The sequence below is a fragment of the Rhea pennata genome, chromosome 4, assembly GCF_028389875.1.
Source record: "Rhea pennata isolate bPtePen1 chromosome 4, bPtePen1.pri, whole genome shotgun sequence".
Classification (NCBI taxonomy): Eukaryota; Metazoa; Chordata; class Aves; order Rheiformes; family Rheidae; genus Rhea; species Rhea pennata.
This window is the reverse complement of record NC_084666.1, coordinates 50803141-50830858: the sequence shown is the minus strand read 5'-3', so window position 1 is coordinate 50830858 and position 27718 is coordinate 50803141. Positions and strand designations below refer to the sequence as shown.

At 37.7% G+C, this 27718-nt stretch overlaps 2 protein-coding genes across 11 annotated transcripts in view; one reads left to right on the top strand and one right to left on the bottom strand.

Moving 5' to 3' along the window:
• Nucleotides 1-7533, bottom strand: part of INPP4B (inositol polyphosphate-4-phosphatase type II B) — a 384670-nt gene extending 377137 nt beyond the window's left edge. For 7 of the 8 annotated variants that reach the window (XM_062573936.1, XM_062573932.1, XM_062573929.1 and 4 more), the window contains exons 1-2: nucleotides 7365-7533; nucleotides 5643-5714 (exon numbers count right to left, since the gene is read on the bottom strand). The gene's annotated coding sequence lies outside the window, so the exon portion shown is untranslated. Of the gene's footprint in view, nucleotides 1-5642; nucleotides 5715-6467; nucleotides 6541-7364 lie in introns of those variants that run through there. The other variant, XM_062573930.1, reaches the window with a different exon arrangement.
• Nucleotides 7534-7949: 416 nt separating this feature from the next.
• USP38 (ubiquitin specific peptidase 38) lies at nucleotides 7950-27042 on the top strand. Of its 3 annotated transcripts, none has more exons than XM_062573927.1 (10): nucleotides 7950-8635; nucleotides 9612-9747; nucleotides 12117-12246; nucleotides 12505-12606; nucleotides 15594-15752; nucleotides 17247-17440; nucleotides 18115-18208; nucleotides 18938-19044; nucleotides 20155-21505; nucleotides 26744-27042. In XM_062573927.1, the coding sequence occupies exons 1-10, from the start codon at nucleotides 7951-7953 to the stop codon at nucleotides 26903-26905; spliced, it is 3120 nt and encodes a 1039-aa protein (XP_062429911.1). In that variant the 5' UTR covers nucleotide 7950; the 3' UTR covers nucleotides 26906-27042. The 3 variants fall into 3 exon arrangements, with proteins under 3 accessions (XP_062429911.1, XP_062429910.1, XP_062429912.1); XM_062573926.1 differs by having other exon boundaries at nucleotides 7950-8848; XM_062573928.1 differs by lacking the exon at nucleotides 26744-27042 and having other exon boundaries at nucleotides 20155-21520.
• The last annotated feature ends 676 nt before the right edge of the window (nucleotides 27043-27718 follow it).

The window sequence follows — 27718 nt, the reverse complement described above, 5'->3', positions numbered from 1 at the left end:
ACTTGTTCATTAACTGCAAGTGGGCTTCCTGTTACTTCATGACTTTCTTACTCTGAAAGACAATCTGATCTAATCAAATAGACTTTTTTCAGGTAGTAAAGGATGTACCTACCCAACAGCAGAACATAATGCAGAGATACTTAAGCTGGTGGCAACCAAACTTCAGTGTCAAAAGAAGCAAAAGCACAGCTGAGCCTGTATTATTAATAATATAGCATCATTTATTATTTGATGCAAGGTGCACACATATCTGCTCAGGCTGCACAATTTCCACCATACAATACAGATTCTGTTAGAATGATGACAGTGGATGAGAGAGACCTCCATCAGACATTTCTGACACAGTCTATTTACTGAATAATTCATGAGTATAAATAAGAAAATACCGAGTTAGGACTCACCAGCACTCTCTAAAAAATGAAGGATGAATAAATTAAAGAGTGTCATGCTTTGTAACTGTAAGCAACTAGCTGTCAGGAAAGAGTCAAGAGTCAGAAGGTAGCTTTGTGTCTGATAATAACTAGTTTAGAACCACTTGACACTTTAAATGTTTCCAGTTAACACAGAGGAGACTACTGGTGAAACTGTATGACTGACATCCAACATTTACTTTAAGGTCCAAGGAATGTACCTTTAAACAGCAAATTAAAAAAGACACTAAGAAAAGTGCATGACTGATTCAGAACTGAAGAGGCTATCTTGGAATTTTCATGGTTTAATCTTTGGAGGATTAATCTTTGGCAAAATAATTAGAACAAAGGAAGTCATACAGCCCATGAAATGTAAGGAGAATGAGTAATAATAATGACAGTGGTACAGTTGTAAGAGAAAAATCAGACTATACAGTACACACAAAAAATACCTAAGATAAGAAAAACACCTAGGCCTGAGTTACAGATAGCAAAAATGGTGCATGGACCTTAGATATGTTGTAGCAAACACAAGGCAAAACAAGATAACAAACCAGGATACAAGGCTCAGCAGATTACTTCACTTAGCAGGAGTTCGCAAGTGTCAGCAGAGCAGACAAGGCCCAGGCAATGATGGTAACAGTAATACCACTCTCTCAGAGGAATTCTTCATTCTTCATATTAGGTGCTGAAGACTGCCTGAAAGATGTGAGTAAGCCAGCACATCCATGGCTTATTAGTATTATCTAAGCAGCTTAAAAGAACATGCCTACTTCCACAACTGCTGACCAGCTGTGGGCCTCTTATAGGAGTAAGAGGAAAGAGTTCTGATGGTGTGATCACATTCTGGTTATGCTCTTTGTAAGCCAGCACTAACACCACTGCATCTCCATCTGTCTGAATTCTTCATGCAGCAGAATACTTACATGTGCATCTAACTTCAAGCATAACAGTAGTCCCATCAAAAGCAATGAAACTTCTGATGCACCATGTATCAGACATATACTATTTTGCTTTGTCAGCTCAGGGAAAAGAATTTTGTACAGGCCAGAATGCTAGTCTAGCAGAAAGAGTTATAAATGTGAGAAAAGAAGTAGAAAATGTACATGAAGGTGCTAATTCCTCACAGGATTTATAGATCTTCTAATAGTGGCAAATCCCCAGGATCTAATAAGGTAAGGGAACTTTCTAAAGGTCCACTTCAATTAACTCATGGTCATATCTCTCAAGGATAAACTTTTTGTTCTGTAGGACTCTACTTTTTACTTTTTTCTGGACTCCCTACACATTCTTGGATTTGTTCTTAATAGAAATGTATTTTTGGTCCTCAGTTATTCCTTCAAATGTCACCCATAAAATACATGTCCAGAAGATTTGATAGCATGAACATCTTTGTTATTTGTAAGTGACTATTCTTGGACAAATTGCATCCCTTTGTGAGTATCCTTTACAATACACATAGATAATACATGAAGAAGGAGACAGCAGAAACTTGTAAGATTGAAAGCTGATTTCTACCCCCGATATGAAGAAGCTGCAGTAGAAATGGGAGATTTATGGTACAATTTACTCCTTCATTAAGCAGCAGACACAGTAAGTGTCAGCCAGTGGCTACAGATATTTCAGTACTGGCTCTGCCTACTGTCTCATTAGAAACTGGTACAAGAAATGGCACTCTTTAACCTGCTACTTTTAAAAATGAAGTATGCCATCATACTTTCATGAATTAGAATAAAAATATATTTGGATGCATGTGCAACTAATGAATGTTTCACTAAAACTTTAGAAATATCACATAATAACAAACCTTGTAAGTCAATTGTGCATAATGTGCAGTGAAGCACAATGCATCCTCTCACTCTAGAGAAAAGTGTAATATTTGACACATCTTTCAGGATAAATTCAGTGGAGTATGCATTGTTCTCTGCAATAGCCTTATGGTTAACTCTTTCACAGTCCATATTCTGTCTAATTTCTGAGTCACAGATGACCTCACAGCCAATCTATTTTTATTATTTTCTGACAGATATCTGTACTGATGTATAACTCTATTTCTGTAAACAGGCTATTTCCTCAGCAGGTATCTGAATTTTATCAAATATATCATTTATCATATGAAGTTCTTCATATAAACATTGCTTTTCTTGTTTTAAAAGAGACGATCTTGACAAAAAAGACATGCTTGAAAGATGATCACTACTACAGGTTTTTTTCCTGAAAATAGTATGTTCTGTTGGATATAAACTCACATATAATGCCACATTTTCGTATGAACACACCCTAGTTTTATCTGTATTGCAAATGTATGCATGTAAAGCAGGCATTTGCACAAGCAAAATAGATAAAGGCCTGCACATATTCAAGCTTTTTTGGCATAACTTAGTTCGATTCTCCATATTTAAACGTCTAGCCTTACGCATCCTAAATATAATGCAGTGTATGCTGACTTTAAAATCTGGGACATTTGCTGTGAATATTTTGTGCAGCACAGGAGAAGAAAGAGATATGGAACCCTAGGAAGTTTACTTAGACTGTCAGGGTTCTGAAAAGTGATGCACGAGACAAATATCAGTAAGAATAGTATATACAGTAGCAAGCAACTTTATTCATGGAGATATGAGAGAAAGAGACTGTACAAAGATTTGCCAGTTACCTTGTTAAAAAAAAAAAAAAAAAAAAAAAAAGACTGAAATAGAAAATATATTCATTATAGTGGATCAACTGAAACCTTTACTAAGACGGAGTACTTCATAAATAAGGTAGTTTTATCTAGCAAAGAAGCCTGAGTCTGAATACAGTGTTTCAGTCAAATTAAATCTAAACCAAACTGAACAGCAGACATGCTTCTTGCTCTTGGAAACTTCCAATGGTAGATATGGTCTATCAGTTTGTCTCATACAGCTATACGTGCCTTTTAAGACATCTGCCTTTTGGTCCTGCAATCCATGTTGGGGATCCTTTAATCCCAACACAGGTCTGATTTAATTTAAGCTTTTCAGTGTCTTGGCCTATCCCCCAGGCAGCTTCTTGCCAGATTAGTGCTGAGGAACTGCCTGGGTCTCCCACCTTTGCTGGACTGCAGCTTCTCATCACAATATTAACAGCCAGTTGCTTGGCTGAAAGCAGAGATGTAGCTGGTTTTCAAGGCTTCTACATCCCAACCTCAACCTCTTCAAGTGTCTTGCTGTTATGACAGAGCAGATCTAACACAGAATTAGTAATAAAGTCGTGTTCAGTCTGTTGTTGCTCCTTGACATGGTGAAAATATATTATACATATGCAAAACTGATTCATGACAGATTGTATCTACAGGAGAGAAAACAGCTCTTACAAATCAAAGCTCTTCTCCTCAAAAATAAATAATAATTGAATCAGAATAACAGGTTTCACCATTAGTAAACCATTGGGGCCACATGCTGTGCTGTGTTGATTGCTGGATAAATAAACCTATCCCTCATTGTTTATTGGATGAATAAACCTTTTGGGACCTGTGACGGTGTGTAGCTAGCACATGATGACTCAGCATTTAGACATTTTTAATCAACACGCTGAAATTAAAATAATTAATTAATACTTGGCAACCATTAGCTAATTGAATCTTACAGTGCCCTCAAGTACCCAAGCACTACTATTTACATTTCACAGATACTGACCATCCATTTAAGTTGCACGGAGCCACCATGGAGTTGATACTAGAGCCATGATTTGTGCTCAGAAGTTCCTGATTCATGGTGCAGTTTCATGTTACAGTTAAACCAATCTAACAGCTCCCTGAAAAGAGAGGCCTACTCCCCATCTCTCCCACACTCCTGCTGCCTGCCTTGCCCTAGATTTGACAGTTATGCAATAGCCAAATCACATTATGCTCAGTGTAAAATGCTTTGAACCTAGTGCACACATACGAGGATCCCACATCTCAGAGAGACAGAATTCACTGTACATGCTGTGTGGGTATCTGAGTATATGCAGTGTGGCTACCTCTGCACCTGAGCAGAAAGTCCATATGTTAGATTTGTTTATGTAGGTGGAAGAAGGAATGTGCAGATGCTGTGTCTAGAGCCTCAGCACCCCTGAAGATGGCCCTGCAGGATGGCTCCTTGTGCAGAACACATGCTGCCTTGAAAGCAGTCACCTCATACATACGGTGTAAAATGCCAGTAAACTGACAGGATTTCTTTAATTCAGTGTTCTTAGCAAAAACTTTCCTGTCTGCTTTCTTTAAGATTTTTGAGTCATTAAAGAGATGCTACCATGGCTAACCTTCAGCTGCTATTTGTGCTGTTTCATAGTGAGAGTATTCAGCATTCAGATTTGTCAACAGTCTTTGTTACTGATGAAACATAGTGTTTTTTTCTTGCTTTCAGGAGGAATATTTTAAAACATATTCTATTCACTGAAGCATTGAATTATTTTTCAAGAGGAATAGTCTGCATTCCAAAATTTAGCTTCTAACTAAATGTTGATAATTGCATGTCTACTAGTAAGGTTGTAATCAGAGTCATCCCCTTAGCTCAGGTTATTCTTAGCTCTGAGGTCATAATCACCGTCAGTGACTCAGCCAGTCATCGTAATTCTTAACCATTTTGTTTTCCATGTTAGTTCTATTGCTTGAGATAAGTTTATTAAATATGTATATTTGGTCATCTGGATGCAAAAAAAGAATACCATCTCCTTGATCTTGTGTTACAGGCAACATGCTTTACTCTCTCTCCAACTATACTACTTCAACTATCAATTTTAGCTTTTCTCTGGCTGTAGATTTTCAGACCTTCCTATGGCTTTCTTTGGAGAAATTGCTTAATCTACAGAGCAATCACTATGACTGGGCTGCCAAGTATAACTCTCCTGGACTACTGGAAAGGCTGCAGCTCATGTTTTCCGCATATTCCTTATTTTCACATGTCTGTGACCCATCCCTACATCTCCATTATTTCAGAAAGCTGCTCTGCCTCTAAGGTCACATTTATTTCTGCTATTCATGGCAACTGCCCATCTCATCCTCTTTCTGTTTTCCCTACTCTATCTTGTCTACCACCCATGAGCTTGTCATACCACCTGCCTTTCTCTATTTCTCCTCCTTTTTCCTCTGTCTCATATGCCCTGACATATCTGAACAGCTCTAGGGCTTCTGACACCACCATCCTTCATATGGCCACCCCCCTCATAAGGTTTCACCTTACCTCTGCCATACATATATCTCTAGCATCTTAATTTCAGGCCTTCCCCTCTTACCTCCAGAGTTCTGGCTGGACATCTGATTGGACTCTTTTTCCATCCTGGCCTCAGAAGATACCATGAATAGTTCTGAAAGAAAAAAAAAAGTGATTGTACTAATGAACTTAAGAAAAATAAAAAATTCCTGGTAGAGATCATGAAAGACAAAGCATTATGTTCCATAGATACAACAGCTATGTAATCCTGCACCTTCAAGGATATTTTTTATTGCTATTAACTACAAAGTACCTTTGGGGGGAAAAAGAAAAAAAGGTTAATTTAGATACCATTCCAGTAAAGTAGACTTTATAACGATAATTTAAATAATTAAGATATTGGTAGCAATAGTCTCTGAACTTTGTTAATACCTCAGAAAAAGCCCTTGGTCAACACAATTTATACTGGAATGGCATGACTCTGCAAACTTTTTTTTTTTTTTTATGTACAGTGTTTTCTAGAACCTGACTATGTAAGCAGTAAACAAAAAATTGGAGCAAAATTAAGGTGATCTGAGCACTTCTATCGAGCAGTTGAAATCTTTTTAAGGCAGACTCAATTTTCAAGTTAACACTGAACTTCAGGGTTTCAGCTTTTGTTTTTTGACAGCTGTAGTATCTTACAGCTGTCACTGTAAGGTATGCAGGTATTTTTTGTAACCCTTATGCTAACAATATCTCCTGCCAACCTAAACTCCAGTTCAGATGCTGCACATGCTACATGGAAAATATTACCAGGAATTAATTACACTAACTTTTCATACTCTCCTGACACTCAATTACAGGTATTACTCAGCCACATAGCATGAAGTTGTTTGCACTGAGTAACAGAGAACCAAAGAGAAACCTTTGCTAGAACACCCAGCACATCAGACTGGTGAGCTGTCCAAAAGGATATTCTTCTAATATGAAAGTTTGGTATCTGGCATGCTTAGCGTTGATGATGGTTTCCATCTGAGGTTTCCTAACTTTTGTTCTTATCGAGTTCTCAAGAGACGATATTCACAGTCCTTTCAGACTGTAGAACTCTTGCTGCTAGAAATTTATTCCAGTATGAAAATCCAAGTTGTACTAACAAAATTTAAATGCTGACAACTGGATCAAAATGAACGATGAGCAGGCTGGAACTGGAATGGAAACACCTTCACAGCATGCATAAATTATGCTGATGAGATAAAAGAACAGTCTGTTGCTAACTTTAAACCATATAAAACAGGAAAGACATTTCTAAGGAAGTGGTCTTAACTGAAGTAGAAAAATGAAATGCTTAAAAGAGGGAATGAGTAATATACATAGAAATTTTTGACAGCACTTTTAAATGCAGCCCGAGGTCAAGAGGAACTTGTAGAAGTTGCAAAGGCTTAATGAAAGTTTAATGATAGTTCAACAGAGGATAGTTTTGGGTCTCTAGAAATAGCAGGGTTATGCTGGGAAATCAGGTTTTAAGGCTGCTCGGCTGGTCATCATATTATTATAAAGCTTAAGGAAAAGTCACAGTGTTTTAAACGTCAGGTTTGGAGAAGACAGCACGATGGCAACACACAAGAAAGCAGTCGTGGTACTCCATCTGCAGGCGCCCGGGAATACAGCAGACCCACGAGAATCCCCGGCAGCAATGAACTACGCTTGGAAAATATTTCATCGCAGAGAGACACATGCGTGAAAAACACGCGTAGTTACAAACCCGTGCGACCAGAGGGCAGCTGAGTTCTGAAATACGCGGGGGAGAGCAAACAGAACTTACACGGGCGAATTCAAAGGGTCATACCCCAGCTTTTACTCGGGCGGCTCGTGAGGGGCTGTGAGGCCGAGACCCGCGCGCCTAAGGGGGAAACGCGGCGAAGCGCAGCCGAGGCTGCCGGCAGCCGCGACGCTCCGCCGCCGCGCGCCGCCACCGACCCCACGGCCGGACCCGTCCTAACGGCCGCGACGGCCGCCCCGTCACGGCGCCGGGCCCCGCCCCCTCCCGCTCCCCATTGGCCGGCGCGGCGGCGGTCGCGCTGCGGCGGCGGGGGGGGGGGGGGGGGGTTGGCGCATGCGCGGTGGTCTCTCCTCCCCCCCCCCACCACCCTCACCGGCGGCCGGGCCGTCCGGTGTCGCGGCCCGGCTTCCTGTTTGCGGCGCTCCGCTTCCGGGTCGGCGCTCCACGGTTGCCGTGGGGGCCGCGGCGGTGCCGTAGCCGCGGCGCAGGGGCCGGGGCCGGGCCAGGGGGCGGCATAGAGCGCCGGGGCGGGGGCAGACGCGCGGGGAGGCGGCGGCGGCGGCCCCCGCCGCGGCCTGGGCCGCCCCCCGCCCGGCGGCGGCGGCGCGCGGCCGATGCGTCGGGCGCCATGGACAAGATCCTGGAGGGCCTGGTGAGCTCGTCGCACCCGCTGCCGCTGAAGCGGGTGATCGTGCGGCGGGTGGTGGAGTCGGCGGAGACGCCGCTGAGCCAGGCGCAGTGCCGCGCCATGTTCGCGCTGAGCACGCGGCTGGTGCTGCAGGGCCCCGACGCCTTCCAGCGGCAGGTGGGGCGGCAGGTGCTGGAGGCCTACGGCCGCCACCACCGCGCCGAGTTCGAGGCCTTCTTCAACCGCGGGCTCGTCCTGGGCCTGCTGCAGCGCGGCTACGGGCAGCTCAGCGGCCGCGACCCCGCCATCCTCGACTACATCCAGGCCGGGCTGCGCCTCATCATGAGCTGCCCCTCGGTGCTGGAGCTCTTCGAGCTGCTGCAGGTGGAGGCGCTGCGGCTGGTGTGCGAGCGCCCGGCGCCGCCGCTCTGCGCCCGCCTCTGCCAGCTCCTGGGCGACTTCCCGCAGTGCCTGCCCCGCGGCAGGAAGCTCTCGCTCGCCTTCTGCCAGCAGCTGGTGCGCAGCATCGCCCACTTCCAGAGCCAGGGCGCCCGCGAGGCCGAGCTGCGCCTCTACGTCTCGCAGGTGACGCAGGTGAGCGGGCTGCTGCGCAGCGTCTGGAAGGCCGAGCCCGACACGCTGCTGCCCTCCCTGCAGGAGCTCTTCGCCGTCATCTCTGCCGCCGGTGAGCAGGGGACGGGATGGCACGGGACTGGGCTGGTGAGCAGCGGCCTAGAAAACAACAGACGGCTGAGGCAGCCAGGTGTCCGCTTCACGCAGCCTAAAGCCGTTGGGAGCTCTCCCGAGTTGCGCTTCTCTGGTCGTCCAGCAAGCAAAGCAGTTGGTTGCTTTGAAGTGAAAAGGCAGCAGAGGGAATGGCATTTATTTATGATTTGCTGTATGTATCTGGCAGGTCTTCACATTGCAACCCTTTCAGTGATATTTAGGAACAGTATTTTTTGTGCTCCTCTAGGAGAGAGAAAAACTCTTTCAATGTCAAAATTTTTCTCACGTGTCATTTCTTCCAGAAATTAGCTTAGGCCTCAGCACTGTTCAGTCTGTGAAGCTGAGTATATGTAAAGCTCTATATAAAACTCATACATTGCAGGAACAATTAATCTCCCGAGTTATTCAGATGAGATTATAAATTGGTCCTTTCTGACTTTAAAAAAAATCCATTTATTACTGTAGTTGTTCACATTGGAAATTGCCTTTGCAATTGAAAGACCTAAAAAACTTAACATTAAAACACCGTATCTTGTCATAAATGATGCAGTTTGTGGATATTCTTGAGATAAGACACATGAAATGCCTGCTTCAGTGGATCCCTAGTCTTTAGCATAGAATACAACAAACAGTTGTTTAAAGATGTATTTTACTCATTGTTAGAATGAAAAACACTTCTCAATTCTTTTGGAGGTGGAGGAGGAAGTTGGCAGACTGTTACTTTCTCAGATGGTTATTAGACCAATAAAAAGAGCTTGTAATTCGGTGTTCTTCATATGCTTAATCCGTTCAAGCCTTTTTATTTTGTGATGTGTAGAATAGACTCATTGTATCAAAACTTCACAGCTACAGTGAAGTCTTAGGGTAGGAAACAATGCATTGCTCTTTCTGTGGGGGTTTCTTTTAGTTTCTTAAAGCATGTCTTGTTATTATAGATACTTCATTTGAACCTTCTGTTGCACTGGCAAGTCTTGTACAGCACATACCATTACAGATGATTACGGTGCTCATCAGGAGCCTTACTACAGATCCAAATGTGAAAGATGCAAGTATGACTCAAGCTCTGTGCAGGTACTGTTTTTCATTGTAAAGAGGAGAAGGTTTTTTTTGTTGGTTTTTTTTTTTTTGGTTTTTTTCTCCCTAATTCTTGCCTTCTGGGAAGTTATTTGTCACCTAAGTTCTGTTTAGAAGTGACAACAACATCCACCTTTTAAAATGGCATTCTAAACAATGGTGTTCGGCATGTTAGGCTAGCATATTTCTGATGTCATGGCTGTTACTGCCCAGGTTTCAGTTTAAGGTTGCTGCCTTCACTGCAAATGTGGTTTCTTTCTCATGCTTTCCAAGGGCAGAATGAAGAGGGTTGAATAGAGACTAAGAGGAAACTAGCTGGATTCATTTTAAATATCACATTATGTTTAGATCTTCCACTTTGTGGGAAACACCTTAAACTAGGAAACCTCACTGGATTTATGATTATGCTGAGACCCAGTGCCTTCCTCAAAAAATCAACTCTTTGCTTTTTCAAGAAGCAGAGTGGCTCACTCATATGCTTATCTCATCCATCATCATCATCTCCTCTGAAGAGAGAAAACAGTTAGAAATGGGCTTTACTGATTTCTACTTAGGTATCTTTGACTTTTCGGTACGATTCGCGGGGGACTGCTTCTCTTTCTGTCTTCACTCAAGCCTTCAAAAGTTTCTTGGATGTTTTCAGAATGATAGAAGAAAGAGGAATGATATAAAAGCTGCATATCATGCTTGCTGTCACTAATCTAAGCATCAGCAAACAGTAAGATTAGAATTATTTACAGACTGATTCAGGATTGCAAATTTGGTTAGTAGGTTTAGAAATGTGGATAATACCAGCCTTAGAAGAGTGATAACTGGAGAGAGGTTCAGACTTTCTTGAAGTTTTTTTGATGTTTTTTCCCCCTAAGATCTGCAGAAGAAGCTCTTAACACACAGTTAAATAGAAGGCTTTTAGAAATCTTTTGGTTTTTTAAGTGCATTTTTAACTGAAAAAAATAGTTTGCTGTATTATTTTCAAAGTAGTTTTTGAACTGCATTCATGTGAGCACAGTTAGACTGTATCTTAGTATAATGCTGAGTTTTTTCACACTGAAAACATTTACCTAATTTACATGAAATTGGAAAGTTGTTCCATTTGAGAATATAATATTAATATTTCTCTTTAATTGAAGCATATTGTTTGGAGCCTTTAAAAGAATCTGCTTGATTGAGCATATTTCAGCTAAGTTTGTGTGCCCAGTCTAAAATTAAAAGCTGGGAAGATCAGAAGGATTTTTCTGTACTTGCCAGTAATGTGTTAGTAGTTAAAATTTTATATTAGTATAATTTTAATACTTATGTTGTATTACCTGCTTCAGTGCAGTGTGGTAGTATATCTGCAGTTTTAGATTGGCTTGTTTGTATGCCTCTATTTAGGGGAGTAAGGCAGTGCTGAGCTTTGAGTATAACAGAAGCTGTTATTTTCAAATAAGAGCTGCCTCTTAATACTAGCTGTGTGGAGGATTTTTTTTCTCTTGTTTTGGAAAGGGTGGTGTGTAGTCCTACACATCTTATCTCATTCAGTCTTTGAACTGATACCTGATTCAATTCACGTATCAATTCTGTTCTTCTAGTTCTGTTCCATGGAACTAACCTGTTAGTTACCTCTCGTTGCTTTTGTTTTTAGATACTCTCTTGTCAACACTGTATCCAGTTTCTTTTCTGCTCTTTTCTAGCTCTGGCTCTCTTTGCAATAATTGCTCATTCTCTTCTGGCTTTATTCTTGTAGAGATGACAATGCCACTGGAATGTCTGGAGCACCAAATAACAATGTTGTCATTGGGTTTGCATCATCTCCACAAGATGCAAATTAGCACTGCATTACGATACCATATGTGTCTTAGAATTGCTTTGACTGACTTGATGGGTGCCTTAATTATCTGTTTAAGTTATCTGCTAATTCAGGATAGAAGGACTTTCTTTATACCTATTTCTGTTGTTCATCTTTATTTTTCAAAACTACACTTGTCTTCAGTAGTAACTTTTTGCTGGAAAACAGGTATGTGTTAGCTTAGTATCTGCAAAAACTGGGTTAACGTTCTTAAATGATAAGAATATCTGATATTTAATTATGTATGCTTACATATTTCAGTTTTTCTTTTCTATTTACTTTCAATGTATTAAATATATATTTATTAATTATGTAGCCAAGTGAGATGAGATATAACCAAATTTTCTTACTGCTTTCCTAACATCTTTGTATTACTACTTGTGAGTCTCTATGTAAATAGTTTAACTATTTTGGTAAGATGTATAGAATATTTTTTGTTGAGGTCAAGATAAATGGCATATTGTTTTATATATATATATATATATATATATATATATATATATATACATGTATATATTTATATTATATTATCTTTCAGAATGATTGACTGGTTGTCCTGGCCTCTGGCTCAGCATGTGGAAACATGGGTGATTGCACTGCTGAAAGGACTAGCTGCAGTCCAGAAATTTACCATCCTCATTGATGTCACTCTGCTTAAGATTGAATTGGTATGTCCAAAAAGAATATTTGACATGGGAAGAGAGGAAGAGGGATTTGCAGTAACTGTGCAATTGCATGGACTCTTTTGTACTACAATATATTTGCCTTACTATCCAGCACAGAAGCGTTAAAAATGTCATATAACTTTCAGTTTTAGATAATGATTCTGTCTGATTCAAATGTATCTGCATTTGGAATATGTTTACATTTTTATAGGAATTTCACATTCTAGATTTACTTATTTATTTATTTATATTCTTTTAAAGGTCTTTAATCGACTTTGGTTTCCTCTAGTGAGGCCTGGTGCTCTTGCTGTCCTTTCCCACATGTTACTTAGTTTCCAGCATTCTCCAGAGGCTTTTCATTTGGTAAGTTACTAACAAATCGTTTTCAGTTCTTTGAAGTGTAATTCATGTGTAAATTCTAAAGTGGGTCTAAAGAGAAATAAAGTTGATGCACTTAGATTTCATGTTTGTTTCAAGGTTCCAGAATTAGATTTTTCTGTTTCAGACCATTAGGCTTTCTAATGTCCAGGTCCAGCCACTTAACCTACAACTAGGAACAGTGCCTTGTTCCTCTTGGCATGTGCGTACTTATAGCTTATACTTGTTCTATACTTATAGAAAGTTGTCTGGGGACAACATTCTGTCTTGAACCATATACCTCTGGAAAGCCATTTTAGGTGGTGTGAAGTCTAAAACTGAAATTCATCTGTAGCTGGAATTTCAAGCAAAACTATTTGAGGAAAATGGATAAGCAGTTATACTATCTGTTATGTGCTACCTAGTCATCTGGATAGGTGCATGAGATAAAGAAGTACTTCACTTTAAGAAAGCTACACTGTCTATATTTTGATGTATGAATTGGCAAACTGAAGGGTGCTGGGTTTTTTTATGGCCACTCTTCAAAATGCAGTTCTAGATGCTAGATAGTTCTAGATTCAAAATGCAGTTAGCACATACTAGAGTGTGATGATGGTTTTTTAAATTCTTACGATGAGATGTGTATAATGCTTTTCCTGTTTTCAAACTCAGTGTTTAGCTTTAAGTTGCTGTTAGATGGAATACAGGTCTTTCAGCCTTCTCTATAAGAACAACCTGGCACACAGCTTCTCTAAGTTATCTCAAAGGCTCTTAAACTTGAAGAGATCTCAGATCATTTGCTTTGATTAATGTCAGAATAGCTGCCTTATGCCTGATTACAGTTTTGGGGTGTTGTGCTTTTTTTGGTTTTTTTTTTTGTTTGTTTGTTTGTTTGTTAATGACATAAGTCTTAAGGTTCTCTGTCCTTCCTTTGCTTCTCCAATCTTGGCCTAGGATAGAAAACTGAATCATAAAGGAAACAGCCAAGTAGCCTTGAATATGCTCAAAAAGTAAATATTTTTTGTATTTACTGTCTTGCTTTTCTTCCCTATTCCTAAAAGAGACAAAACATTCATGTGAAAAATGTCAAATATGAGACAGATAGAAAAGTTCGTCCAAAAATAGGCATTTGCTTTTGCAAGGAAGAAAATCTGCGATAGGCTGCATGCAGTGTTGCCTAAACATCTGTCTTCAAAGCTTCATCATGACTGTTTTCTCTCTGTTTTAAACAAACTTCTTCAGTATCATTTTGGGGAGTTACTGCTTTAATTTAGTTTCTTGTCTATCATATTCTCCTGCGCTTAAGCTACTTGTGTATTTTGTTTTCAGTTCTACATTTAAACCGTTTATTATGAATAGAGGTTTGGTAATATAACTGAATTTATTTTGCGATGTATCTGAGACAACTTCATTCCCTATTCTTGAGTGTTTTTACATGAGTGACTTTGTAACAAACACGAGACATTCTGTCTTGCTTTTATGATGTATAACTACCACAGTGTGATATGTTAGAGTTTTGTGAAATTCTAAACTCTATTGAAGTACGAAATTTTGATTCAACCTCAGCCAAAAGTGGTATTTCTGTATATAAACAAAGTGTAATTTTCTCTTTTATGCAGTACACTGTAAGTAAGAATTTGATTCTTAATTTGAGAGAGCTGACAACCTGTACTTTTTCTACTCTTCCTCTGTGCTGTCTCTGTGCAAAATTGTCACCTCTTACTTCTAGTTTATACAGATTTAATTCCTGGAACTCAATAGTTCAGGTGAAAATGAACTCATTGCTGTGTACCTACTTTTGTAAAGTGAGAGAAGAGAAATTTAAATTGCAGCTTTCGCTATTGGCTCTGTGACACATTGAGCTTAAGAATCTTGTATTTTAGTTTTTATAACAATGGATACTTCACTAACCAAAAGAACAGGGTTTGTTTCTCTGGGATACAAAATTATTCCTATACTTACAGGAAAAAATGATGTTTGAAAAAGCAGCAAGTGAGTATTTTGCACCTGGCCCTTATACTTTGGTGATTTGGAAGTGTATTAGTTCGTGTAATTGGCATATGTTTCTAACATGATAATATTCTTATTTCTGTTTTATAGTTCATGTCCTTACTACAGAATAATTTGTGAACTAACTTATGATGAGAAATGATTCTATCCATTTCTTCTGAAGTTAATCTATTTTAAACACCTAGAAACTGGAAAAGGTGTCTAAAATATTCTAATTCACGCTGAGAAGCCCCTACTTTTGTGGCTTGCATTGAAATAACTCTCCACTTGATATTTTTTAAGACTAATACAAATAAGTCTTAAAAAAAAATGCATCGTAAATAAGCGCTATGTTTAAACTGGAGCAGGGGAAGGATGTAGGGTCAACATTACTATTTAAAATGAGGCATAAAATAAATGAATTGAACTTATCCTGAGATGGATTAGCATTCCCATGTTTTTTGTTTTGTGTTTTTTTATTTTTTTATTTGGAGAAAATTACCATCTTGGATGGTAGTTCTCACTAGGTGGAGCTGTGAACCAGTTTCCAATAGGAAATAGGATGAATGTATTCATTTGCTTCAGATCCAAAGCATTAGATTCTGTTAAAATTGAGAGCTTTTGGTTTTAAAAGCTATATCCATGAAATTAAAGCTGGACACTGAGCTGGTATTGGTGGCACAAAAGCAAATGTTTTTGGTAATAACCCTAATAAGATGTGTTCCTCGGACATTTGACTGCTTAAAATTCTAACATTCCTTTTCTAAGTTCACAAAGTTCCAAAACTGTGGGCTGTTTGAAAAGTTGTCATGGGTAAAGAGTAATGCATACTTTTTCGCAGTCATGGTTTCTCAACCATTTCTATATAAGGATAAGAAGCTCCTTGTCATTTGACATAGGTAAAACAGTAAAGTTGTTTGTAGAAGAACAAGACTGGAGAAATGCAATTGTTGTGTAACTTTTTTTTCCTTCTTTTTTTTTTTTTCTTCTTTTCCCCTGTTTAGATTGTCCCACATGTGGTCAGTTTGGTTCACTCCTTCAAAAGAGATGGCTTGCCTTCCAGTACAGCTTTTCTGATGCAGCTGACTGAGTTGATACACTGTATGATGTATCATTATTCAGGATTTCCAGAGCTTTATGAACCCATTCTGGAAGCTATTAAGGTATAAAAGCAATGCAAGGGCAGTGGGATTTTTGTTTTGTTTTGCTTAAATATGAAAACTAGAATCCCATAAATTTGATGTCTTTAGAACTTCTACTAGCAGAATTAACCACACAATCTAATGTCAATTCTGTGTTTAAAATATTCCAGAAGAACTGTACTGAATGTATTTTATGAATCATTATATTTGCTACATGAGATGATTATAGCAGACTTTAAGAAAAGCCTGAAATGAGGTTGGTTCTTAAAAATGTAACCTAATTTCTTCTGCCTCATTTAACTATGAATATGTTTTTGCTAGTTTTCTTTTCTAGGCATTTCATTTCAACCAACACTGGAAACTGTGTAACTCTTAAAAGTTACAATCTGTCTTGTTTGATGTAGCAAAATGAAGCTGTGGTTATCCAGATCTTAAATGCTTTTTTCTTTTTCTGTTACCTTGCAGCTAATATATCTCCTCTTGAGTGTTTTTTTTTTTTAGCTCATTTCATATTCATATCTCTTAATGCTAGCAAACTTCTGAGTGACATAAATACTCTCAGCAATTCCTTATTCTGTGTCACTTGTTGTGATGCAGCTTCTTATGTAAGCTTGGAGCACTGATAGCATTGAAGAGATTTGCTAACGTTCTAAGTAGAATTCTGAATGATGTTAAAACAGAGAACGATATCTCTTAAATATACAGAAACGTGTTGAACTCTTAAGAAGGTCTCTAAGAGAGTATGGCAAGTATTAATGGAAAGAAAGTAGGTAGTGGGGGTAAAATAAGGAAGAGGGAATATGAAGTCCCTAAAAGGTAAGGATTTTCTTTGTATCTTTTGGAGCTAGTTGAAGGGCAAGAAGAGAATATGGTCTAGATTATGGTGTATTTGTTGAGCTCAAAAAAAAAGTGCTACATCTTAACACTGAAGTGAATATTGCTTGCATCTATGGGTAAAGCATACTGACCTGTGCAAAATTCTGCATTTTTTTCAGAGATTAACTTAAAAATGCCTAATGTACATATTTAAAAATAGATAATGCTGCCTGTTTTTATAGCAGTAATATTGCAGTCAGATGTTTTGAGACTTAAAAAAACCTATTCATTTCATCCTGAGTATTTTGAATTTTTATTCTTATTCTTGCATTTTCAGGGTCTATTAATGCATGAAATTTGAGAATCCTTTTTTGATGGCAAAAAGATTTCATGAATACACAACTCAGGTTGCCACCAACCCTTATTCCTGTAATATGAGAGTTGACAGAATCAGCCTTGAAGAAGAGGGTTTTTTGGCATAGTACATTGCATTAGCCTTTGACTGGCCAGACATTTGTGCTCTGGGTATTCTCAAAGGCTTTTGCAACATGTATCTTCTAGGCTAGAAGGGACAGCAAGAGCCTAAAGGAGAATGCAAGCTGTCAGAGCAAGAGAGGACATAAAAGACTGCTGGATGGAAGTACCTATTATAAAAACAAATACAAACACCTATTAAGTGTGTTAATGTTTCTCTTGTAGGAACTACCCAAACCCAATGAAGAGAAGATTAAGTTGATTCTCAGTCAAAGTGCCTGGACTTCTCAATCCAGTTCTTTGCCATCGTGTTTATCTAGACTTTCTGGAAAATCTGAAACTGGGAAGACTGGTCTAATTAATCTAGGAAATACTTGTTACATGAACAGTGTTATTCAGGCACTTTTTATGGCTACAGAGTAAGTCTTTTTTACCAACTGTTTTCATTGCAAATTAACTATTGCAGTAGTCTTGCTTGTCGCAGAATGTAAACGTGTCCTGGGTCACTCAGCTTCTTAGCAAAAATTCATAGGGTTTCTTGGCAGATAGTTACTGATTGCTTTGTTAAAATCGAGCTCTGTGGAATTGCGATTTGAGCCATAAAAAGTTGTGTTGATCCCTTCTGTCCAGTATAAGAAAATACATGCATCGCACTAATGATAGTTTTTTAATGCCGGTTCACTTCCAAGTTTGATTTCTTCAGTATCTAAAGTTTCAATAGTATGTCTTTCTTCTAGATGCCAGGCAAGTCTTTTTCTTTCCCTCTCCCCCTGTTTTTCCTTACTTGCTCCCTGTAAAAGTTAAGTGATGCTTTTCTTGTAATCTGGAAGCTGTTAAGGGAGGGGGGAAGAGGGAGAAAAAGTTTTGTCTGTCTTTAGTCCCTTCTTCTCCTTTTAAATGTTTAAAGAGACATGTTTTTGCAATAAGTTAGTTCTTGCTGTACAGTAGTTTTACACTTCTGCACTAGAGCAGAATCCAGACTTTGAAGGGAAGTGTTATATGTTTTGCTTACCATCAGATTGAAGTAGTTGTTGGAATGATACTACATTGTTTTTAGAAACCTATTGGTAAACTAATGTCCCTCTCTTTTCAGTTTCAGGAGACACGTTTTATCTCTGAATCTAAATGGATGCAATTCACTAATGAGAAAATTACAACATCTTTTTGCATTTTTGGCCCATACCCAGGTATGTCAGTTTATTGCATCTGCTGTTTTTAAATCTAAATCTGAATACCAAAACCTAGCCACAATCTTTGTAATGCCACAGGAGTACTTTGAATATATTAAAATGCTGATATGATAGATTTGGAGGACAATGAGTCTACCTCCAGATCATCAGATGATATTGACGGACTTGGAGAAACCTGTATTTCATAAGTAGAAGTAGCACGTTGGTGTTCTCTCATTTTTATAAAAAGGCTGCAGGGGTTTTCTTTGAGGAGCTAAAATGAAAAATCCAAATAAGACCTGACTCAATATGCAAGCTGATGTGTAACTTTCTAGGAAAAACTATGACACTCTGCAATGATTTTTACATTAAATTTCATTATAGTCCAAGTTCTAAAATAAACTTCATTAAATGAAATGCCAAAAACATTTTTTTAAGCTTGCCAGCAAGACCAATAACAGCTGCTAGGCATAACATATGCTTTATGCTCACTATGCATTTAATATTTGCCTGCAGGTTCAACTACTTTTATCTTTGTACTAGAAGTGATAACTACAAAATTAATAGCTAATACTTGTCTTTCTCCTTTTATTTATAAGCTGGAATTTACATGTTTACATGTACCTCATGTGCCATACAGTTCCTTTAGAATGATGTAGTTCAGCTGTCAATATCAACATAATACAACCAATTTTTAAAGTAAAGCTGATGTAATATTGTCTGTTTTATTTTCCCTCACCCTAACAGAGGGAGGCATATGCACCTAGAATTTTCTTTGAGGCTTCTAGACCGCCATGGTTTACTCCTCGGTCTCAGCAGGATTGCTCAGAATATCTCCGGTTCCTGCTAGACAGGTACAGTTATCATGATGTTACTGGAAATGAATTCACCATTTTACCATGTAAGGTCAAACTTTTAATTAGGAGCAGTCAACTATAATTCCACTGTGTGAGTGGGATTCAGTAATTCTAGGCCTGGTTTCTGGCCATGTCTTATTTTCTGTATGGTCCTGTGAATCACTTCTTTTTGTCCATTTTGTCTGTGGTACCTACTCGTCTTTATATAATCCAAGGCAGGTTATAATGGTAATTCTCCATTTTACAAACTTATACTTGGATGTTGGTTATGTTAGAGTCATGGTGTCACTGTGAAATTAATGTGGTTGCTGAAAACAGTTCAGTCAGGCATCTGGAATTTTATGTTGGTGTAGACACCTATATTTCATATAGATCAAGTAAGTCATGAAGAGACATGTATACATTTATAACTAGTTTAATACATAAATGAATTAACTGATTCAGTTAAGTGGCACAGATAAAATAACAGAAAATATTAGTAGACTTCTTAATTTCAGCTTGCTGAGTATTTTGCTGAGACTTGGCATAAGCAGTATTGCTTCATGAGACATTCTGCTTTTGGAGAAGTTTATCTCAATCATGAAATATGGTCTTTTTTATCTAGCCACCACCCCTTTTTTGTTTTGTTTTTTTCTTGACATAGTTTCAGTTTCTTGGCTATAAAATCCTGACCTTTTTGTTTCCTTGGAAATGGTCTGGCACAATATAAATAGTTGCTTGTTCTCTTACGAAATCTGACGTACAGAACCAGTCAATTGGAGAACTGATTATTAAGATAATGTAAAGATATATAATAGAAATGTTGTTTGTTAGATGTTTTAAGTACTTACTGTTGCTCATAGTATTTTCATTGTGTTCTGTTCCAGATAATGAAAGCCACATAGAACGCCTGTATGCTTCACCCATACTTTTTTTTGGATAGTACTAAACTATGCAGTTCAAATTGCTTTTATAAACAATAATAAATTCCCCTTTGTATATAAGAAACTTCTACCTGCTTAAACATCTATATACTTCAGTATAACTAGAAAAAGAGTCTTAAGTGGTTCAGCAGTATTTGTTTAGAATGTAGTACAGCTATTTGGGTTTCTTTCTCTTTGTCTTCAGGTTGCACGAAGAAGAGAGAACCTTGAGAGCGCTGTCATCAGCAAAGACTGCTGAAAGTATAATGAATGAAGAGTCCCAGTCACAAGAAACTATCCATAAAGCCCAGCTGTTTGCTGAAGCACCTTATACAGGAAGTGAAGAGAGAACTTTGATAGAGAAAATGTTTGGAGGAAAACTCAAGACTAGTATATGCTGTTTAAACTGCAAAAGTACTTCTCAAAAGGAAGAAGCTTTCACAGATCTCTCTCTAGCTTTCTGTCCTCCAGCTGCCTTGGAGAATCTTGGCCCCAAATGTATGGAACATTCTGAAGTGAGAGATGATTACGTGGTACAAAGTAGTACTTCAGCATCCAATGTGGCTGAAGAAACAACTCTCAATAATTTGGAAGTAAATGGTGGATGTGACACAATTATGAATGAAGGAACCATAAAAAAATTTTCTACTGAGCCAAACTCTGAGAATACTGCAAATTCTGAACTCAACAAAGTTCAAGATAATAGCGATATATCTCAGAGGCTAGTAGGTAAAAATACTCCATCAGTTACAGACTTACTGAATTATTTTCTGGCACCTGAGATCCTCAGTGGAGAAAACAAGTATTATTGTGAAAAGTGTGCCTCTCTACAGAATGCTGAGAAAACTATGCAAATCATTGAGGAACCTGAATACCTCATTCTCACTCTTTTGAGATTTTCGTATGATCCAAAGTGTCATATAAGGCGCAAAATCTTGGACAATGTGTCTCTGCCGCTTGTTTTGGAACTGCCAGTCAAAAGAGCAACATCTCCTCTAGCTGTAGTTTCAGGAGGTTGGTCTGTTGATGTTGAGATTTCTGATATTGGAGAAAATCTTGCTAAAAAACTGAAGCCCTCAGGTGCTGATGAAGTGACCTGCCCACAGCTGGTGCCCTACGTGTTAAGCTCTGTGGTGGTGCACTCTGGTGTATCCTCTGAAAGTGGACATTACTATTCTTATGCTAGAAATGTAACTGGTTCAGGGCCCTCAGGACTGTGCCACCAGTCTAAAGCTCTGTCTTTAGTTTCTTCCCAGAATAACTTGTTGGCAGAGGAGAGTTCTTGTACTGTTCTAGAAAATGAGCTAGACAGTGAGATGCCAAAAGAATGGTTTCTGTTCAATGACAGCAGAGTGACATTTACCTCATTTCAGTCAGTCCAGAAAATTACCAGTAGATTTCCAAAGGACACTGCTTATGTTCTGTTTTACAAAAAGCAGAATAACACCTGTGGCTTCAGTACCAGTTCAGCGAACGGACTCTGGATAAATGGAGACCCTCCCCTACAAAAAGACCTCATGGATGCAATTACAAAAGATAACAAACTATACTTACAGGTAAGATGGGAATAGTATGCGAAGAGCAGTCTCCTTAAGACTGGCAAGAGACAGTTTTAAAAAAAGAAGAATGTAGTTTTTAAGTGTTCTGGTATATTGATCTTGCAAATCACTAATCTTGCTTCCCTCTTGGTGTTGCTAGACAGGTTTCATAGAAAAGTTAATCACAGCTGTTATTGTTAGATGGGAAGCATAAGAGAAACATTTGAAACTTTGTTCTGTTTTAAAGAGACTTTTTAAAAGTGGAGATGCTCAAATGGGTCCTTTGATTATTGTAAAGCCTGTCTTGCACAGAATTACAAACTGCTAGTTTTCTCTTTCATTGCCATTCTTAAATTACACTAAAGTAGCTGAAGTGTATTAAATACTACTTAGCAGCATTCTTGTCAGCCCATTTTAACTTGTGAGTGACGTTTTATTTGTAAAACTAGGTTAGAATCAATAAAATGTTAAGACCAGATGCTAGAGTCAACTTTTTCTTCCCTGCTCGTGCTGGTTTCCTCCTTGGACCAGTGCTGCCAGCCTCGCATCCCCTGAGCTTTGTGAAAATACTGCTGTTTACTTATCTAGGTGTAGTCACCTCTTAGATTGTTGATACAAAGGACACGGCTCTCCACATTAAAACATGGTTTGTTTTGAGCCTTGCTGCTATGTTCAGACTGTGTAACAATAAAGTTGTTTTACTGAATGTTTTTTTGATGGGTTAAGCAGTTTCTATAAGAGTTTCACAGAGTTTAGCTGTACTTAAGTTAGAAAAGGTAGCGCTAAGTTCAGATTTGAAAAAAAAAGCTAAATCTCACTGTGAAAATGTGTTATGATAGCTGCAGGTACTTTACAAGCATAGAGAACTGTGCATTTAAATTGCGACTTGTTTTCTGCTATTTTCAGACTTTGTGTTTAAAGCACTTATGTCCTAACCATCTCTTTTTATATGCCAGCTCTCTCCTCTGTACTGTACAGGGTAGTATAAAACATGATGTCTTTAACAGCAGTCTCAAATAACTGTAATGTTTTCCAGTCAGAATTGCTGTGACTTCCATTAACATGTGAATGCTTTAATTGTCAAGTTACAAACTTAAAGCCAACATTTTGTTTTGAATTTTAGGTATATAATTACAACAGTATCTAGGCAATTGAATGATTAAATAAAAATAATTTTAAAAGTATGGAACAGAGAAAAGTTATACAACAACTTCTATGATATTCTAAACATTATTTTTTTATATAAAGCCAAACACTGAACAGAGGAGTAGTCATCCATTCAGAATATAAAACCCAGTAACCACTCCTGTTTGTGTATTTACCTGTTGAATCCAGTTCTTGTAGTCACATATGCACTTGTTATTAACAGATAGGTAGGTGAGTGCATAACAGACTTCTTTCCTATCTGAAGAAGTGTGCTAGCTTTATGAAGCATGCTACATTACTGGGATACTAAGAAAAATAATCAGCAGATAAGCAGAGTTATTCTGAAGTATGGTTTCCTGAATTAACTTTTTAAAGACCGTTTTGAGTCAATTCTTGGAATACAGTGGGAAGTTAATTATTCTAGGCCTTTTTGAATATTGCTGTACGCCTAGAACCAGTGAAAAGTCAGTGTGATCTAAAAAAAAATGGAACGTCTATATGTTGTATATATACAAAAAATCAATGGCAATTTGACAATCTCCCAAACAAAACTTTTCTCTGCGGGCCATTTAGCCTAAGTTATATGAAGTATATAAAATCACATTATTTTATAGTTTACAAGTGAAAGACAAGTTAGTAATTTTTATTACTAGTGATTACAAATTACTCTTGAAAACCTTTCCCTACAGTTTAAAAACAAACAAACAAAAAAAGCCAAGCAAACACAGTCTCCTTAAAAGGAAAAACACTACTTTCCAAGGAGATTTTTTTTCCTACAATATTTTTTTAAATTTTGGGAGATTCTTTGATACTATTCTTCTTTGTATTGCTCTACTGCTGAGATCCTGTCCTTATCTTAAATGAGACTGTTTAGAAATGCTCAATTATCACCTTTCTCCTATTAATTCCAATACAGTGATTCACTGAATTAGGTTTTTGTTCTTTGAAAGGTCACATTATTGTCTAAACTGGTATTTTCTCAGTTATGTTAAAAATATATGTCCTGAGAAAACCTTTACTTTTTAAAATAAATGTTTTTAAAAAAATCTAATTGCTTTTTACTACTGCATACCTGTTTACCACATGGTAAACTAAAATACTTTAATTGCAAAGAAGAAAACCTGTAATATGGGTAGCTTCTACTTCAGTTAAATTTAAAATCATATTTTGGGAACAAGTAGAAAGCAGGCAATAATGCTCTGCATTTTTTCTCAGTCCAGACTGTCAAGTTTTACTAATCTGATTTGCAGTATTTGTCAGAAGATAAGTATAAGCCACCTAAAAACATTCAATGTCTCTTTTGTATAAAAACATGAGTAATTGTAAAACAGTACTGTCACATGTTACACCAGAACAATTTAACATAGGTTAATATTAAGAGAATGTTTGCCTTGAGAGAAGAAGGGAATGTACTCTTTTTAGCAGAAACTACTGAACAGGAATAAAATATGGAAGATCAAAACTACTAAGTATTTACATCTTTAGCATTGAAGACAGTAGTAGAGTGCTTTTTAAAAACAATTGTGCTCTGTCAAGAGGCTTTGATAATTGATAATTTGATTGGTTTTTCTGTATTTCTTGTTTTGTGTACATGCATATATATATGTGTGTGTGTGTGTGTTTGCGTATATATGTATGTATGTATCTTCTATTTATTATAGCAAATGTTTTGTACACAGTAACAATGAAGCAAAGATCATGAATGAGGCTTCTCCTATTCTCAATACATTATGGCTGCTACTAAACTGTATCTTTTTAAATAGTTGCTCAGGCTGTATTTACAATTCATTTACATTCTGTACTAAATACAGTATGCTCCTTTGATGGCTCCAGAGCTCTAGGAGAGTCATCCCTTGAACATAAGTTTGCAAGATCGTATGTTGTTGCTGTTCAAAGTAGTGCTTCTCAGGAAACACACTTTGTATTTCCTCTGGGTAAGGAAGCCTAGTGATAACTGAATTACCTTACTGTTACTTACAGTATTGTTAAAGATACCAAATATAAAACATAAATGGATTAATTTAGCTGTATTACCTATGCCAAACACTTGTGCTTTTGAGTAACTACATCTGTGGGAAGACAAATTAAAATGTGTCAACGTTTCTAGCTGAATCAGGCAAAATATTCCTAGATGTAAGAATTTAGTGCTCTTTTTGGCTACAATTTGAAGACTATTTTATTTAATACAGAGTAATCTGCAAACTTATTCCTGACATTTACCTAACAAGCTGTATTACAAAATAATGAAAAAACTCAACTGCTGAGGATGAAAAGGCCTAAGGTTGCCAGAAAAGTTCTCTGCAGGAAAGGAATTGGGGGTGGGAGTAAGGAAGGCTCCATTCCTCATTTGTTTCTGTGCTGCATTAAAACAAATATTTTCTAAAATTACATAAATGCAGTGTAGTGATTAGTAGTGATTATTCCACTGTATTAGTTTTGAGAATAAATTGTGTTCTAAACTAAACAGCTTTGCGCCATAGTATTTCAGCTAAACAGTCTATTTACACAAAGCTTGTTATTTTATTCAAAAAATTATGCTGGATTCTGGTACTATAAGCAAGTTCTTTGCAATCCTTTGGTATCCCTAGTAAATTTAGTCTTGGACATGCCTTGTAGTTAACAGATAAATAAGAATTCACATGTTGCTGGAGATAGTATTATACTATCTTTCAGGGACATGGCCAGCATTCCTGCATAGGCAATATCCTCCAAACTTTTATATATGTGTGTGTGTGTGTGTGTGTATATAAATATATATATATATGTGTGTGTGTGTGTGTATATATATATATATATATATGTATGTATAATTTGGGAATCACATATGTAGTTCAGTGCTTAGTTATACAATTTCAAACCTTGGCTTTCTTCTGAGAAGACAGTAATTTGAACCCGTAAGCAATATTTATAGCTGCTTTGAAAGTACATGGACAGGACTAAGTCTAGTGATTTCACTGTAGTGTAACACAGTCAGTCTTCCAGTTTCTGTCTGTGTTCCTTGCTTTCATCAGGAGGTAGAGAAGAAACAATTCAAGGTGACCTGTGTAGTAGTTATCAAAACCCAGTTAAAATTTCTTTCCCTTGCCTTTAGGAAGTATGCAGTGACTAACAGTCATGTGAAGAAGAGCATCAGTATGATCCTTAGCACCTGAATGCTTTGATACTGTTTCCTAAAGAAACGAAGCTTGTGCAGTTCTGCTGCCTCTTGTTCTGTTTTTCCCTCCCTTAACTTTTGAACTTGTTGGCCAATTTGAGACAGGGGTGTTGGAGACAATGAATTACTGTAAGGTTTATGAAAGTGCTTAGCCAGAAAGAAAATAGTGTATGATATTCCCCATGAGGGAGGGGAAAGCCACCACTCTTCCCCTTATTAGACTTCTAAGAAGCTGCAGAGGAGCTCAGCTAGAAGAAAGAAACTAGAAGGCTGTGCTTCCTTGTTTCTGCTACTCAGAGGTACTTTTTCCTTGGCTTTTCTAGCAGGTGATTCTGATATTTATGGAGTATTTGAGACTTCCTGAGCCATACTAATGTTATTAACAGGGTTAGCATAGCAATAACACTTGCAAGTTAAAAGGCCATATTGAAGGTAAGCTAAATAGCTTGTTCACCTTTTTGCCTTTTATCCAGCTGCGTTGTTACCCTATGCAGTTGTTTCAATGGAATTAAAAAGTGGCTTTTAAATAACTAACATTGATACAATAGTCTTGCCTTTTGGTTTGCCTACAAAGAACAAGGGCATCGTAAAGATAGTAGGATGAAATTCCACGTGAAGCTTATATCAAAATTTAATGTTTCATTAGCTTTTGATCAGCAATTTAATCCTTTAGTAACATCACATGTTGCTATGAAATACAGTTTTAGCAAAAATTTATCAGATTTTAATTATGATTCACACATATACCTGTTGACTTTAGGTAAAGTTGTACATTTCAGATGGGCTGTGGATATCAAGTTCAACTTGTTCAACAAAGTAGCCTTTCTAATTTAAGAGTCTAGAAGTTAGTGATGTTGCTTTTAAAGCTGTTTTTTTTTTTTTTTTTTTAAATTTACTGCAAGCAAACTTTTTAGGACTAAGGATTTTTTTTTATTGTCTGCATTCTTTAATTTCAGGAGCAAGAGCTTAGTGCTCGAACACAGGCACTGCAAGCTGCTTCAGCCTCATGCTCTTTCCGACCCAATGGATTTGATGACAATGATCCCCCAGGAAGTTGTGGACCGACAGGTGGAGGGGGCGGCGGGGGGTTCAGTACTGTTGGTAGATTGGTCTTTTGACTCTGAAGACAACCTGGAGTACACTGGTTCCAAAGCAGCTTGTTACTGCTGAGGACAATTAAAATATTGAACTTTGTCAAATATTGTACCATGTTTTGAGACTTGATCCTTGTTGAATAACAAATGTTGGGGTTTGGGGTTTTTGTTTTGTTTTATTTGAAATAAATAAGCGCATCATGGAAAAAAAACTACCTCTTAAAAATTCAGTTGCTTTTATAGTAAGATACGCTTGCCCAAAAGAGAGAAATGAAGATTTTTAAGTAGTTTCTAATGACACTGCAGTAAACTAAACAAACGCACTTATCAGTTTGTATCATCCCTGTCCACTGAATGAAGAAAGTTCATTTTTCGCTCTGACAGTGTTGCTTTATGTGGAGATCCTTTCAGGTAGGCTGAAATGACATACATAGTCTCCTACTCCATTTAAAAATCTGGTACCTTTAAGGATTTCCAGAGATGATGCAATCTTATAATGAAGGCAATAATTTAAAAAGTGACATGAAATTACTTTCCAGAATAAAAAATATTCAAATTCAATATATTTCCAGTACAAATATAAAGAAGAAAAAATAATTTATAAATGTTTGCTAAGTCATTTTCCAAAAAATGCATGTTCTGTAGGAGCACTGTTTTTAAATAGAAATTGTTAACTTTGTAGCATTTTTAATTGTTTGAGGATTTTTAAAATGATTTCAGGGAGTACATCTGCTGTGTATTGAAGGAAGAGATTCTGTATGTGCCTTGCAGTACTGTAACTTAAACTTTTTGAGGCTGCAGAACGGGGAAAAAAATTGTTAGTGATCAATTTTGTGT

Excerpts from the sequence above, each read along its gene's own strand:
- USP38 (XM_062573926.1), top strand. The coding sequence starts at position 7,951 with ATGGACAAGATCCTGGAGGGCCTGGTGAGCTCGTCGCACCCGCTGCCG. Across the intron at positions 12,607-15,593 it reads CTCCAGAGGCTTTTCATTTG|ATTGTCCCACATGTGGTCAG; the intron begins GTAAGTTACTAA and ends TCCCCTGTTTAG. Across the intron at positions 21,506-26,743 it reads ATAACAAACTATACTTACAG|GAGCAAGAGCTTAGTGCTCG; the intron begins GTAAGATGGGAA and ends CTTTAATTTCAG.